The sequence below is a fragment of the Aspergillus flavus genome, chromosome 3 (genome assembly GCF_009017415.1).
Source record: "Aspergillus flavus chromosome 3, complete sequence".
NCBI classification, from domain to species: Eukaryota; Fungi; Ascomycota; class Eurotiomycetes; order Eurotiales; family Aspergillaceae; genus Aspergillus; species Aspergillus flavus.
Window position 1 is genome coordinate 2434328 of NC_092407.1, and position 14134 is coordinate 2448461.

General features: G+C 48.9%; 5 protein-coding genes across 5 annotated transcripts; 2 read left to right on the forward strand and 3 right to left on the reverse strand.

Annotated features, from left to right (window-relative positions):
• Positions 1-604: 604 nt before the first annotated feature.
• On the reverse strand, positions 605-9890 carry F9C07_2150936 (serine/threonine protein kinase). The gene is made up of 15 exons (XM_041290953.2): positions 9788-9890; positions 9622-9696; positions 9159-9499; positions 8966-9100; positions 8874-8903; positions 8741-8805; positions 8258-8690; positions 7411-8208; positions 6453-7343; positions 6195-6399; positions 5694-6144; positions 3057-5634; positions 2434-3006; positions 1108-2377; positions 605-1043 (listed from the first exon to the last, which is right to left on the reverse strand). Exons 3-12 carry the CDS (start codon positions 9339-9341, stop codon positions 4809-4811), a joined length of 4017 nt encoding a protein of 1338 aa, XP_041144657.1. The 5' UTR covers positions 9342-9499; positions 9622-9696; positions 9788-9890; the 3' UTR covers positions 605-1043; positions 1108-2377; positions 2434-3006; positions 3057-4808.
• Positions 742-1385, forward strand: F9C07_5051 (putative iron-sulfur cofactor synthesis protein; the record flags this gene model as incomplete). The annotated part of the gene is made up of 2 exons (XM_041290936.2): positions 742-1042; positions 1207-1385. The coding sequence occupies 2 exons, from the start codon at positions 742-744 to the stop codon at positions 1383-1385; spliced, it is 480 nt and encodes a 159-aa protein (XP_041144655.2).
• F9C07_5052 (putative ubiquinone biosynthesis protein) lies at positions 2130-4171 on the reverse strand (the record flags this gene model as incomplete). The annotated part of the gene is made up of 4 exons (XM_041290952.1): positions 2130-2377; positions 2434-3006; positions 3057-3661; positions 3729-4171. 4 exons carry the CDS (start codon positions 4169-4171, stop codon positions 2130-2132), a joined length of 1869 nt encoding a protein of 622 aa, XP_041144656.1.
• Positions 9891-11634, reverse strand: F9C07_2282044 (folylpolyglutamate synthase). The gene has a single exon (XM_041285349.2). It carries the CDS (start codon positions 11446-11448, stop codon positions 10180-10182), a length of 1269 nt encoding a protein of 422 aa, XP_041144658.1. The 5' UTR covers positions 11449-11634; the 3' UTR covers positions 9891-10179.
• Positions 11635-11991: 357 nt separating this feature from the next.
• F9C07_5056 (uncharacterized protein) lies at positions 11992-13404 on the forward strand (the record flags this gene model as incomplete). Its single annotated transcript, XM_041285344.2, has 2 exons — positions 11992-12002; positions 12102-13404. 2 exons carry the CDS (start codon positions 11992-11994, stop codon positions 13402-13404), a joined length of 1314 nt encoding a protein of 437 aa, XP_041144659.2.
• Positions 13405-14134: the final 730 nt, after the last annotated feature.

Genomic DNA, 14134 nt, shown 5'->3' on the forward strand with positions numbered 1-14134 from the left:
TCCCACCGGTGGGAACTCTCTGCGGTTTCCCGTGGGAAATGGCTTGGACGACCAACCACTTGGCATCGATGCTATCATCATGAGGCAAGGTTATTTGCTGGGCCTCTCAATCAGATAACCAATCCTTCTGCCATTTCTGTAATGGCGACTCGGGGGTAACGTCATGTCCGAGGCCGGACCTACGAAGGCGACGGGGTTGCTGAAAGGGGACTAGCGCCGGTGAATTAGGCCGGGTTTGTCATCGCCCATTTTATCATATTAATCAATCAGTTAAGTTCCATCAATCTTTCTTCAATCCTCCATCACTACCTCGGTCATCGATTCTTCATCCCCCACACCCGGTGGTTCTTCCACAGAACTGTTTGAATCGCTCTTCTACGACTCCGATCAATTGAAGATACACGTTAAGAAATGTTCAGACGCTTGGTAACTGTTGTTCCCCGGGTTGGCACCGTGGTGTCGCCTCGCATTACCCCGGCCCTTTCCGGCATTCAAAGCCAGCCCGTTCTCCGGGCCCCTGCGACAAAGAGAAGCTATCACGAGAAAGATAAGTACTAGAAGAAGAAAAAAGATGACAACGAAACTGACCGCATGCACTGTTAGATCACTATAACAACCCCCGTAATGGTACGTCCACTTCCACATATCAGAAGTTATTCGGCTTTTGATGGATCGGGATGCACATACACTCAATACACCTTCTTTCCCGATGCACCCGACTGCTCCCCACTTGTCTTTTTTATGTCCTTCTTTTATCACGGTAGCTCCGACCTGAGTGAGGCTAACAGTCCCAAAGTTGGCAGTTTCAACAAGAACGATGCCGATGTTGCCACTGGTCTTGTTGGCGCCCCCGCTTGCGGTGATGTCATGAAGCTTCAGATTCGTGTTGACAAGGATACGAATGTGATCAGCGATGTCAGGTTCAAGACATTTGGCTGTGGCAGCGCCATCGCTAGTTCGAGTTACCTGACAGAGTTGGTGCGCGGTATGACTCTCGAGGAGGCCGGAAAAATTAAGAATACTGAAATTGCCCGTGAACTTTGTAAGTTTTCTGAGGGAAACCATATATGATTATCTATCTTACGTTTGCTAACTTTGCTCTCCAGGCTGTAAGTTGTTCATCGTACTTTACCCTCGCTTTGCCCCAAGAACTACCTAAACAACCGCACGTTTGCGGTTGGAAGAAACTATACTGACCAAACATAGTGCCGCCCGTGAAGTTGCACTGCTCGATGCTTGCTGAGGACGCCATCAAGTCCGCGATTTCCAACTACTACACCAAGAACCCTAACGCTCGTACAACCAACCTTGGAGGTACCGGTGCCTCTATCCCTAACGTCAAGGTCGAGATTGAGAAGTCCGAGGGTGCCGCTGCTACTGCTTAACAAATTAATAAGCACAACAACCAAACTACAAAAAAAGAAAAATCGAAACCAACAAAAAATTCAAGTTGATACCAGATGAGATTCCCTGAGCAGTTTTACGGTTTATTAGCGGGAGGTTGAAAATACCTTTTAGAATGGAATAGCGTGCCTGGACAGTTCGTTTTATTCCGGCAACAGACTGCATTGGATACAGTCTTTTACTGCAAGGTTTTTTTTCTCTTCACAAATGTTTTTTCTTTTTCTTTTTTCCTTTTCCGCGATAACGCAGGAAGGCATTGTGATATAGTCCACTTGATGTGTCAAATAGTCTAATGAAAAGCACTTGCGTGCAGTGAATTCGGATCGCTATTCTTGCTCGTTCGTGTAATTTAAGTGAGCAGTATCTATATCGAAGGATTGGGTTGCTTTGAACTTTGACAATCTATATTCATCCGCTCAGGAGAGGTCTATTGATATACACATGTTTACAAGGAAACAAAGAATAGGCACTTTTCGCCCTGAACAAACCAAGCCAAATGAAGAAAAGAAGAAACAAAAAAAGTGTCAACAATCATTAACCCCGCAATCGTGGAACATATAATCAGAAAAGAAACGCCGCTGATGCAGATAAGCCAACCCGTGCTCATCTATCGATCATTAAACAAGTGGGAAAGGGCTCCAAAGGAGAAGACGAAAGAAAAAAGATGTCTATAATAACAATTTACAGGGGGTGCAACTTCTGACAACGTAATCTAAACCGGTTCACTAGAGTAGTCCGAATCGACTCTTCAGAGATAGCAATGTCTCGTAGACCGATAGCTTGAGCTCGACGCGGAGGAACGCGGTCCAAGCAGCGAGGAAGCGAAGGAAGTTGAAGGGACGGAGAAGACCGCCCGTTTCGTGGATGAGATCCATTTGTTCTTCAAAGACGGTGCGAGTGGCGTAGCGAGCGAGGATCAAGAACGTGCGGACAGGACCTTGTCTGGTGTGGAGATTCTCATCGAGACTGCGGGCTGTGCGGGTTGTTAGTTTACCACTGTACTCGGGTAAGTAGCAATAGTTCACTCACTGAGGTCATTGGTCTTAAGAATCAAGAGTATGATTCTGGGTACCTGGCCCAGCAGTTCGACCAGCTGCTGCAACATGCCCTCTCCAAGAGCGCCGGACATGCTCTCCTTCTCTGCAGCTGTGCGTGTGGTGGCGATGTTCTTCTTTGTTAACTTGGTGTAGTCTCTACCAGTGATTGCGCTGGCGAAGAGAGGGAACTGCTCATCTGTGATGCCCGCCACCTTGCGGGAATACTCGCGCATATGTGCCTCGTCAGCTTCGATGACGGCCAACCACAGCTTGGCGTAGTTGCGACGTAAATCGCGGGGGATATCACGGTACAATCCATGGTCGTAAAGAATGATGTCGAAGTTTTGACCGCGCCGGTTAGTGTTCTTGCGGATCGCAATATTGCCACCATGCGGATCGCAGTGCAGAGGGGCATTGTCGCCAAAAATCATCTCGTTGAAAATATGCGCTAGGGCGGCGGAGACTTCGTCACGATCAATGTTGTTAGAATCCAGAAACTCCAGATCGTCCGGTCGACGGCCGGACAAGAACTCCATGACGAGTATGCGCTTCTGAGCCCACATAACTATGCTTGTTAGTATATAATAATCACGTTTAAGTTGAAGTCAAACGTACCCTCTGGAATGACAAGCGGCGCATCTGAATGTTCCTTGAAGTACTCGCTAGCCCTCCGAGCATTGTCCGCTTCCATCCTAAAATCTAATTCTTGTGGCAAGGACAGATCCATTTCCTTCGAAAGCCACTCCAAATCGTACTCAGGGAAGAAGCGCTTCAGGGTGGAAAAGGTAAATCTGGTCAATGCTAGATCCAAGGGGACCCATTCCGCCAATGCTGGATGCTGCACCTTGACTGCCACCTTCTGACCCGTTTCCTTCAGGATACCGATGTGAACTTGGGCAAGGGAAGCGGCGCCAATTGGCTCCGGGTCGAAACTTGAGAAGAGCTCATCGATTCGACAGCCGGTGTCGGCTATGAACATTTCCTCGATTGATTCGATCGAGGAGATAGGGCATTTATCCTGGAGCGGAATGAAGGTTGTCGTCCACTCTAATGGCAGCAAGTAGCCCATGCTACTGAGGTGTTGCCCCAGCTTAATAAAAATGGAACCATTCCTCTCGAGAACCCTCAGGGTCCGCTCTGCGCACCGTTTGTGACATGCTCGGAGTTCCTCGTTTCGCTCTTCGGGTGAGGATGTTTCTCGGTTGAGGGTTACTCGGTAGCTTAAAGCATCGGTATGAGTATACGTGACTGAAATAATTCCGTATGAGGTGCGCATGTCCGACTTACTCATTGATGCACACAGCCAATGTGCCAACGACCCTTCCTGTTCTCGCCGCAGCACGATAGAGATGCTGAGCATTGTCTGAGAATGCCACCACTCCGATGACTATAGTTCCCCCAACGACCGTATACGTGATCACTTTCCTCCGTGACCATTCTGACCCCGATGATTTTCTGCCATTGCCGTTCGCCTTCTCCGCCGCACCAAACAAGTTGGAGGTCTTTGTTGAATAAGAAGCGTGCGGTCTTAACGCTACCAATGGTACTCGTGGGCGCAGTTGGCGGGCTTTGCTAAAGGCTTGTGCTGAGTTTGAAACCGATCTGTGAACAGACGAGGGGCCCGATGCGCGCTGGAAAGGGCGAATCCAAGGAGCAGACGAGGTATATCGAAGCACCGGCGCAGGAGCAAAATCGGATGCCCGCAGTGGAGCGCGGAGCGCCGCCCTCATACCGTACACAAGCAATGCCGTATGAAGAGCGACCGCAAATCGAGTGGGATAGTAGTATTAGCAATAGTCCCCAAGGGTACGGAGTATAATGTCAGGCCATTTGCGTTGGGGGGACTTGAAATCCCGTAGAATAATTAATTTGCTCCACCCCGTCGCACTCGCCGCTTGCCGCTTTTAGCTCTCGTCCCGAAGTACTCCGACTATCGCTGTTTAAACCAATCGTTTCCCTTGTTTGCCGGCTACAGAGCCTGAATTCAGTAGTATATCCTTTCATATTAACATGTACTCCTATTCATGACTGCAGGAGATAGCCATCACTGCACTATCTACATGGACCAGTCAAGCAGCAGACCGGACCATCGTCCTGAACTACTATGCATTGGAACAGGAACCACGAATCCGACAATACCCATGCATCTGCTATAGCCCTAACAAAGAAGCTGTCCACACGAGACAAGCCCTAGACCAACAAAGGAAGAACTCCAATGCGCCATCCCATGCAATGCTTGCCTATGAAGACCCAATATACCGCAAACTTTTAGCGTTTGAGAATCCGCAACCCCCAAAGACCAAGGAAAACAAGCACGTAAATCCAGAAAAAAGAATGTGTTACACAGGTCAGCCTTGTGTCCCAAGCTCACGGCGTCCACTCTGCATCAGTTTGTGTTGTATGTCGACGTCGAGGTAGGATTGAAGGCCGACGGGATGCCGAACTTGGTCTTCGACCATCTTCTTCAGCCAGAAGATCGACATGAGACATTCTGTTGGACACCCGCGGGACCCTGTTCCTCGACACACCAGGGTTTCCATTCAAGCCTGCTGCCAGGCCTGGGCTAACGCCGTCTCTACTTCCAGGTCGAATCACAAGGGCAGAGCCGCTCAGGGCATTTCGGGGGTGCCGTTGGCTCTCCCGACCCTCAAAGAACCCTTTGGACTGACTACCCCGGTTAATCTGTGGCGTGGACGGAGCAGACTGGTTCGTCAGTAAAATAGGAGGTGTAGTGGACGTACTTCGCCGTCGTACGCCAGGTTTGCGTTTGCCCAGGCTATAGGCCTCGCTTCTCTCGTTGGATTGAATTAATTTTCCAGCCATATCCCTGACGAGAATGGCGGGATCGTTCTCTAACTCTCTGATCGCATCGAGCAGTCCATATTTAGCAAGAAGACCACCCTGCTCTTCGCTCGCATCGCAAATGCTGGAAATTATCCGGAGTAAATTCAACCGCACTGCTGCTTTATTATGATGTAGTTTCTGCCCTATCCTGCTGAATAGGTCTGGTCGCGCGAGCGTCGAGGCAATGGGGGGACTCAGTCTAAGAAGTTTCTGGAGGGGTTCAAGGAGATTCTCAAATGCATTTGCCTTTGATATTGTCAAACACCTAACAATGGAATCCGTAAATGATGGTTTATCAGGTCGCTTGTCTAGGAGGTGCTCCTCAACCTTCGCTGTCTCTTCTTGAAGCCTGTCAAACGGTTAAGTCCGGGCACATTCATTCCAATACAGCTAGGTGAAAATACTAACCATGTGAAGATAGCGTCTAGAGCAGTCACTTGCCAATATGGGTCTGAAAGTAAAGATATATAGAACGCCAGGCCCTTGTTGCGCCACAGCTCACGGCGACCAACTTTGCCAGAATGAGCCATGTCGCAGAGAATTGGTAGCGCGAATTCCTTCAATGGCCGTTCGGTCTTCACTATCTTTTGCAGCAGTGGCACGATACCATTCAAAGCCGCGTCCTCCTGCCGAGGCTTGTTTAAGCGGCACATATTGTAGATGGTATTTAGGATCTGATTGGAAACTTCTCGGAAGTGGGGTCGCTTGATGGTAGACCTCAGCAAGTCCGTCAACACGTCGATGGCATTCGAATTCTGTAGAGCATCCAGAGTGGTCGATAACATAGACAGATTTTTGATGAACTTCAACATAGTTATCTGGTGAGCAGGAGTCATGCGCTTTAGTTCTTTCAGTACCCCTAGAGAGGATGTTAGTATTATTAAGATCATGACTTGGAGCCATTCTTACTGTGTAGAACCGTTCGCTCAGCAACCATCTCTTTTACATGATTTTCAGCCTGGGAGAAAATGAAGAAGATGTTCGCAATACGACCTTCGACAGTCTCAGCCAGCTCCCCATCTTCGTCCAATACCCGACTCAGGACTAACGACAGAGGATCCAATACCGAGTTGCGGGACAGGATTCTACAGAAGTCATTCTTTGGTGTTGAGCCCTAAAAAAGTTCGTCAGACACTCCCTCAGAGAGTAGAAAATGCAGGTACATACTTGCAACTCAAAAACGCTCCAGATACCGGTCACCCCAATTAATACCAGGTCACGCTCATCCTCGTAATCATCTTCCAGGAACTCAACTAGAACGTTCAATCCTCCTGCACTGACGAACATTTGCAAAGTGAGAGTGGAAGTCTGATACATTTGCTGTACGAAGGTTGCTGCTTCAAGTCGGATCTCTCGCGGGTACTTCTTCGAGGCGAACTCGTTGATGATAGGAATACCTCCAACGAAACAAAGATTTTCTTGTATCTCATAATCATTGTAGATGATCGCATTAACGATCCTCAATAGACATAAAATGATGTCACGCCGACGGCACATGTCAAGAATCTCAAGTATTGGAAGCATCCCATGGGCGCTGATGATGATATTTTTGGTCTCCGGGAGATCATAGAAAACATTCAGCAGTTGTTCCGAGATCTCGCCGAGCACGTCTTCATCCTGTGACGTCTTCAACGAGCTAACAAGCCCCTCGACTTGACCGCGGAGCCGTGCATGTTTGTCACGTGCGATGTTTGCTTCCAGGTCCACTTCGTCTAACCCTTCCTCAAGCTGAGCAAATGGGTCATCCTCATCGTCTTGGTCCCCAAGCCAAGAATCATTTGAAAGTTTAGAATTCAGCATCAACGTCCCTTGGTCTGAGCTTCCCTCGCTTTCGGACTTGTCCAGAGTTACTTGATCCGCCCCAAGAATGTCAGAGAAATCTTCGTCTCTTTCATTTTCGGCGAACCTTTGTATCTCTATGGCTGATCGATGGCGTTTTACAGATATCCTTTTTCTAAGCTGAGGCTGGGGGTCATTATCATCTTCAAGGGAGGGTTGATATCGGACCACTTCGTTCGTGGGCGAAAATACTAGCCCATCCGTGTCGTCATCGGTCTCCTGTTGGATAGTTAGAGAAGAATTGCTCATAAGTCACTCTCACGGTAATGGCGGTCATTATATTTACCTGAAAAAGGCCAAGCTTCCGGTCTAGGACATCTTCATTTGCCTGTATAAGATCGGAGTAATCCTCTACAGAGTTTTCCTTGTAGTAAGAAGCTGGACGGGGTTGTCTCATTGGAGGTACAGGGTTCTGTGCTAGGATGGGCACGTTATGTATGGCGATGGCGTTGTTATTGATCGGGTAACGTGGCTGGTTTTGCAGCTGTGTATCTTCGATGCCAGTTTGTTTGGTTGGAAAAGGTCGTATGGTTTCCAGAGGATCCGAGTCTCCAGGTTGTAGCGAGGTTCTAAAAGAATCATCGAAATCGTCGAAGTTTTCTTCGGACCTTAGGACTGTCCCATCCAAAGAGGCAAAAGCCTTAAGCTTTTCAGAAGAGAGCATCCCCCCGAAGTTATCTTGTGGACGAAGATGAGGTAATTGCAATGCGCTAGGGGAAATTGCAGTAGCAAAGTCATCGTCCCAATTGTCTTCTTCGATGGAGTCGGGCGACCTGAACCGATCTGCCACATTCCTGGAAGTCGGAGACGCCTTCGTGGGCGTATTGCGGGACGACGTTAGAGGGGCTGGGCTTTGATAGTCATGCCTGAACGGTCTTCGCAAAGTTCCTGCTTCGGGTGAACGCAGGGCTTCATTCCACTCTTGGACACTTTTCACTGCCTCCTCATACTCGGTTGACTTTTTGGGAACAACTGAATCTGATCTGCGGGCGTTGACAATCCAGGGATGTTTCAGAAGCTTTTTCGCAGAGACACGGAGGTTCGGGTCTTTTTGGAAGCACTGCATTAAGAAATCCTTGACAGCCTGTGGTGTTGTTAGACACGAAACGATATTTTTAGGACAGGAGACAAACCGGAGAGGCGCCTTGCGGAAGGGGAGGATGATCATCATTGACAATGCGGAAAAGAGCCGGCATTGGCTGGAGATTGTAATAAGGAGGCTTCCCCTCCAGCAGCTCAATCACCGTACAACCAAGACTCCAGATGTCTGAAGCTGTCGTTGCGCCTGACAGTTCAATCACTTCCGGGGCCATCCAATACGGCGTGCCGACAACACTTGATTCATTGAGCCCAGTAGTCCGGCTAGCAACACCGAAGTCCGCAAGCTTGACAAGGCCTTGTTTAGTCGTGAGAATATTCGCGCCTTTGATATCTCTATGTATGACACCTTGCTCATGGAGATACAAGAGACCGTGGAGCACCTGCGACATGTATAGCCCGACCAGGTTTTCTGGGAAACGTCCAAAATTCTTTGCGATTGAATGTAAGGAGCCATTTTCACAGTATCTAAGTCTGTCAGCAACCCTTGCCCTGGAGCCTATCTTGTAGAAACGCACTCAAGTATGATGTTTAGAGTTTCAGCGGACTTTACGAATCCATGGTACTTCACGATGTTGGAGTGCTGTAGTGGTTGAGTTAGTTTTCTACCAGGGTTCAGGTCTGCGTAGCCCTCGATCATTTGAAGCTTACATCCAAATTCTTCAGAAGATCAATTTCCAGCTGCAGAACTCTAGATTAGCAATGGCGTATATTGATTCACTGCCGGGATGCTCTTATCTTACCATAATGACACGCAATTCACTCTTTGGGAGATCAGCCAACTTTATCTGTTTTACGGCAACAGTTTCCCCAGTATTCCAGTTCAATGCCCTGTAGACTGACCCAAATGCGCCTTTACCCAAGCAATCACCCAGTTGCTACCGTATGTCAGCGTCAGTAACTCATTTCACTAAGTGTCCGGAATCACAGCCATACGTAATCCTTCAGTTCTGCAACATCCTTGGCCGTGGTTTTCGCCACTCTATCGTCTTTCGGTCTGTCATCTCGTTTTGATGGACTGGACCCGAGTCTTGCCACTCGTGCTTTGGCAGGAGCATTCTGTGGTTTAGAAGATGGAGGGGCCCCCTCAATCCCCCCACTGCATCGAGAAACCATCATCCAGGCCAATGTAGATTAAGCCCCTCGTCAGATAAAGTCTGGATTCACTGAGGTTGACAGGTAGTCTCGGACCTTGTGGTTTCAGGAGAGGAACGGCACGGCTGAAGGCAGGAGCCAGGCGATCGGAGAGTACTGTTCATATCAGCAGCAAAACCTGTCTTTCGAGACCACACACTATTAGTGAGAGTTGGAAATAGAGCAATAAAGCACATAAATAGGGAGAAGGATGCCAATATTGCCGGCAAAGAGATGGTATGAGCACGGCTTGGAAAAAACGTACAGATAGATTACTGCTCTCACACCCATTAAGCCGCGTTGAACCAAGCGCGTCACTGCACACATCAGATTCCTGCAGCTTTCTTTGAGGTCAGAATTTCCAATCTACTTGATAGATAACTGCACAAGAAGCCTCAGGACAGTGATAAAAAAAAGAAAATATAACTTACTGCTGTGTCGGCTGAACAAAACGCAACAAATTGGAGGGTGTTTTGAAGTTTCCCTTTCTCCACAATTCAGGCCACCACCAGTTTGGGGCATGACGCAGTGACCGCCTCTGTATCTCCGATCAGCCTTATCGGACCCCGAGTAATGTGCACTGCCCTTTGCATGTGCTATTATCTTATGCTGCTGTTACAGTTGTTCCAGAAATAATTGAAATAAAGAAGTAAAATGAACAAGAAAAAGAAAGGAACTATGCCATTTTTGTATTACACTTTTTCTATGTATGAAAGAGATAATCTTGATTTTCAATTCCAAGGAGACCCTTGAGTCTGTCAATCATGTACAGAGAAGTCTAGGCGCTGCTAGCAATAAAAGGGTATCTTCAGTTACAAAACCATCACGACTCAGTGGTCTTTTGTGACTGTTTCTGTGCCTCTCGAAGATGACGGAGAACATCTGAAACAAGGTAAAGACTTCCAGCAATAACCATGGGACCGCCATTGGCCTTGCTACAGGCCCAATTGATGGCAGCAAGTATGTCGTTATCAAACGATTTCACATCACCAATTGCAGAAATAGACTGCACACTGGAGGCCAATTCCTGGGGATCATTTGCTTTGACCCAAGGCATACCGTCTACGGGCCCAAACGCAGTAGTTGCAACATTGTCACCAGCCTTGATGATAGGATGGAAAAGTGAGGCTATGTCTTTTCCACGTGATGCTGCGATGACCCAGGTGACAGGACTCCCTTGCGATCGAAGCTTATGGTCCACGTATTGCCCGAGGACTTCAGCTGACTGGCTATTGTGAGCGCCATCGAGGAGGACAGAGTCTGTGCGAGAAACCATAGGATTCAACACAATTTCTTGTAGACGTCCCGGCCACTCGACACGAGAGAGCTGGGAAACCAAAGAATCAACCTTTATGTCTGGACGGACTCTGCGGAGGGCCAGCTTTAAAGCTGAGATTGCGCAACACATATTCGCCCGCTGGTGAGGTTGTACATCGAGTTGCTGGAAAAGCCGACTAAGCGTTGACGAGTGCCCATCTGGCGCATCGGGACGAGTATAAATAGCATCGATGTCAAGTTCCTTGATACGCGCTTCAATAGTTGAGAGGGCTGCTGGTAGGTTCGTTCCATCGACCACACAGGGAACCCCCCGCTTCAAGATACCGGCTTTCTCCCGAGTGATATCTTCCAAAGTGTCTCCCAGCAGCGACTGGTGATCCAGACCTATTTTTGCGATGACGGATACAAGCACATTGTTCAGTACGTTCGTAGCGTCCAACCGACCACCCATGCCCACTTCAACCACACCAATGTCGACCCGTTCATGATTAAATATCTCGAATGCCGTGGCGGTTAACAACTCGAATTCGCTTGCCCCAATGCCCAATGTTTGGTCTCGCAACTTAATCTTTTCTTCAAACTGCCGGAATAAAGACTCTTGGACCACACTTTCGCCGATAGTGATGCAGTCCCATCGGTCTATCAGGTGGGGTGAGGTAAAGCGGCCACAGCGAACTCCACTGGAAGTCAATAGGTGAGACAAGTAAGCGCTGATCGAGCCTTTGCCATTTGTCCCAGCGATGTGGATGGCCTTCCAAGTCAAAGGCGTCTGCTGAAGGAGACGGGATATGCGACTAAGACCGAGCTCGATCATTCCTCCGATTGTATGTTTTCCGGCAACTAGTCAAGGTCAATCTCATGATCAGGGATACCTCTCCGAGAAGGACGACATCTGGTGGGTCGCTAGTTGGGAGTAGTTGAGAGGTGCATAGCTCTTCTTTAAAAATCACTCGGCGGCATTTCGCGCGGCTATCTATCGGGTTTCCGTTGAGAGATAAGAGCGGCGTTTTAAGCCGGGAAACGGGAAACTTTCTCGAACTCCGAGGCGGACCGTACTGCATTGTACGCAGATGGGGTATTGGCGCCACTAATGGCGCCACATCCCAGCCTCTCCCTCTCGAAGCGCGCCAGACGGCCTAAGGCAAATCCCTTTGCCTCCGCTTTTTACCCTTACAAGGAAAACCAAATCTCCCCGTTTCTCCATCAACACAACATTTCGTCGCACCCTCCCCGCAATCGTCGCATCTTCTTTCTTTCAATTTCGCGACACTCTTATCGTGGTCCTGGCGTGGTGTCTCTTCTAGGGGGTATTTTTGACACTAATTTTTGTACATAAAGCCCTGGGTTTCTCGTAGTCATGGGTATACCGTAAGTTTTGTCCCATTCTTTTCTGTACTTGGCCTTGTTCGGGTCTTTACGCCGTACTTATCGTGCACGGTACAGCCATCATGGCTAACACAGCTGCAGTATGTACCGTGAGCCTTCATCAACAGAGGCTGCAAAGAACAATATTGTTAAAGACCCTTGTGCCGCCGCACGTTCTGCAATTCGTCGACAGACCACTATCCGGCGCCCTTCACGTCACAGTAGCTCTGCTTTGCGCAGCGCGACTTTGCGCTCGCCGTTTCCTCGTCCGCTAGCGAACGAGATTGAACGTGAAGCGAATGGACTCCCGCGCCATGTACGCTCTCCTATCCCGAATTCCGGCTCCGGTGAAGATCCATTCGATCTGACCAATGGCCTGTCGGATTCCAGCGCACGAGAAGCAGGCCAGCGCCTACTCAACGATGTCCTTCGTCACAGCCGTCCCGGCCAGAGATTGAGGATACCGCGTAATACTGTGTTAGACGACATATACTTGCGCGCAGCGGCTGGGAACCATGGGGGTGCTCAACAGGAACAAGATCATCCACCCCCATCCTTCACTCCTCGATTCGCCCCGGCAATTGCGTACCACAGGACCTCATCCCCCCAGGCGCCTCCCGATGTCCGTCTGTCGCCATTCCCTCGGTCGGAAGCCTTTGGTGGAGATGTCTCGATCGGTTCCACTGTTCCTCTGCTACGGCGGGTTGGCCAGCGGTCTATTAATCAACCAAGCCGCTCAAACTCTCAGACTGTCGTTGACGGCCTTGGAGATCGCCAGCGGAGCGTAAGCCCGGATGGTGACAATGCGAACGATGCTTGGGAAACACTCTTGACTACTATCACGCCAGACGCCAATCTTCCTAGTGCGGACTCCTCGTTCACATCAGCGTCCGCGGGCACAAACGCTTCAATCAACGGAACGGCACGAAGTTCAGCAACTTCTTTCGGAACACTGCCAAATTCTATGGACTCAACTGCCGCAACTGTACAGATGGTTCTCGACCCTTATCCGGAGTTTCTCAATCCGTGTGACTATTCCACTTCAACAGACTCTGACTCCGATTCTGAGGCAGAGGCCACACAGAACTCATTGTTCCATTATCACTATCGCCGAATACGCGAAATCAACGCCCGGAGGGATGCCAGGAGGCGTGCACGTAATGCACATTCGACGATGAGTAGCCAACCTCCGCTTCCTGCGATCTCATTAGCTATTTCCAACTCTATAGACCCGGACCTTCAACATATGCAAGCTATCTTGGACCGGCTTGCCCGTCGAGAGGATGTCCCTGATGACTTATGGACAGCAGCTGGACTGTCTCGTACTATCGGCCAAGGGGTCAGCGCAAGCGACGGTACCAACAATACTGATGCGGTTGATGGGCCATCCAGACAGCAGCAGTGAAGATCTTATATTCTTTCTTTCTGATTCTGTGTTAATTATTGAGCCTTTCATCTCTTCCATTTTGTTAGGGGCAGTCATGTCGATGTAAACGGGTTAAGCGGGAAGGATATCACGTTCGGCGTTCTTGGTGTTTTTCAAAATACATAGTTTGCGGGTTGCCTTACAGTGGCTGGAAGCACTTATCATGGGATGATCATTTGTTTATTCCCCTATATCTGTTCGGGTCTCTATATTTATTCGGGTTGTGTTTATTTTGATTTTTGAAGCTTAGCAGCCTTTTGTTTCTTGGGGTCAGGAAGGAAGCAGACCTACGGGCAACTTACAGGGGGGCGTTTGTCTATGGTTCTCATTGTCTTTGGCATTCTGCATATATAGTACATAACCTGCATTTCCAGGTTGTACAGCTTCAGTCAGAAGTAATTGAACAGTGGGCAACCCTGAGGATCGCATGAACTAAAATTCGATAAGCCTGTTGTTTTAAGATGTGGAAAGTACCTGGATTAATTCTAAAGCTTGGTCTAATTTGACAAATGTATTTGTTTTGTGCCTGAGATAAACATGGTACTGGATGTGGTAGTGGTGCCTGTTCACGTACCTGTTGTAACCTCGTGACTCGGGAATAGGGAAAAGAAACCCCTGTGACGTAGGGTCGGTATGTGACCTATGATGCTAACCTTTCCGTACAGATCGCAAAACCCCACTCCGATGACAAGCCCCGCCGACTGCCTCT

Excerpts from the sequence above, each read along its gene's own strand:
- F9C07_2150936 (XM_041290953.2), bottom strand. The coding sequence starts at position 9,341 with ATGATGGTTTCTCGATGCAGTGGGGGGATTGAGGGGGCCCCTCCATCT. Across the intron at positions 8,806-8,873 it reads ATCTTCTGAAGAATTTGGAT|CACTCCAACATCGTGAAGTA; the intron begins GTAAGCTTCAAA and ends CAACCACTACAG. Across the intron at positions 8,209-8,257 it reads TTCCGCAAGGCGCCTCTCCG|GCTGTCAAGGATTTCTTAAT; the intron begins GTTTGTCTCCTG and ends ACAACACCACAG.
- F9C07_2282044 (XM_041285349.2), bottom strand. The coding sequence starts at position 11,448 with ATGATCGAGCTCGGTCTTAGTCGCATATCCCGTCTCCTTCAGCAGACG.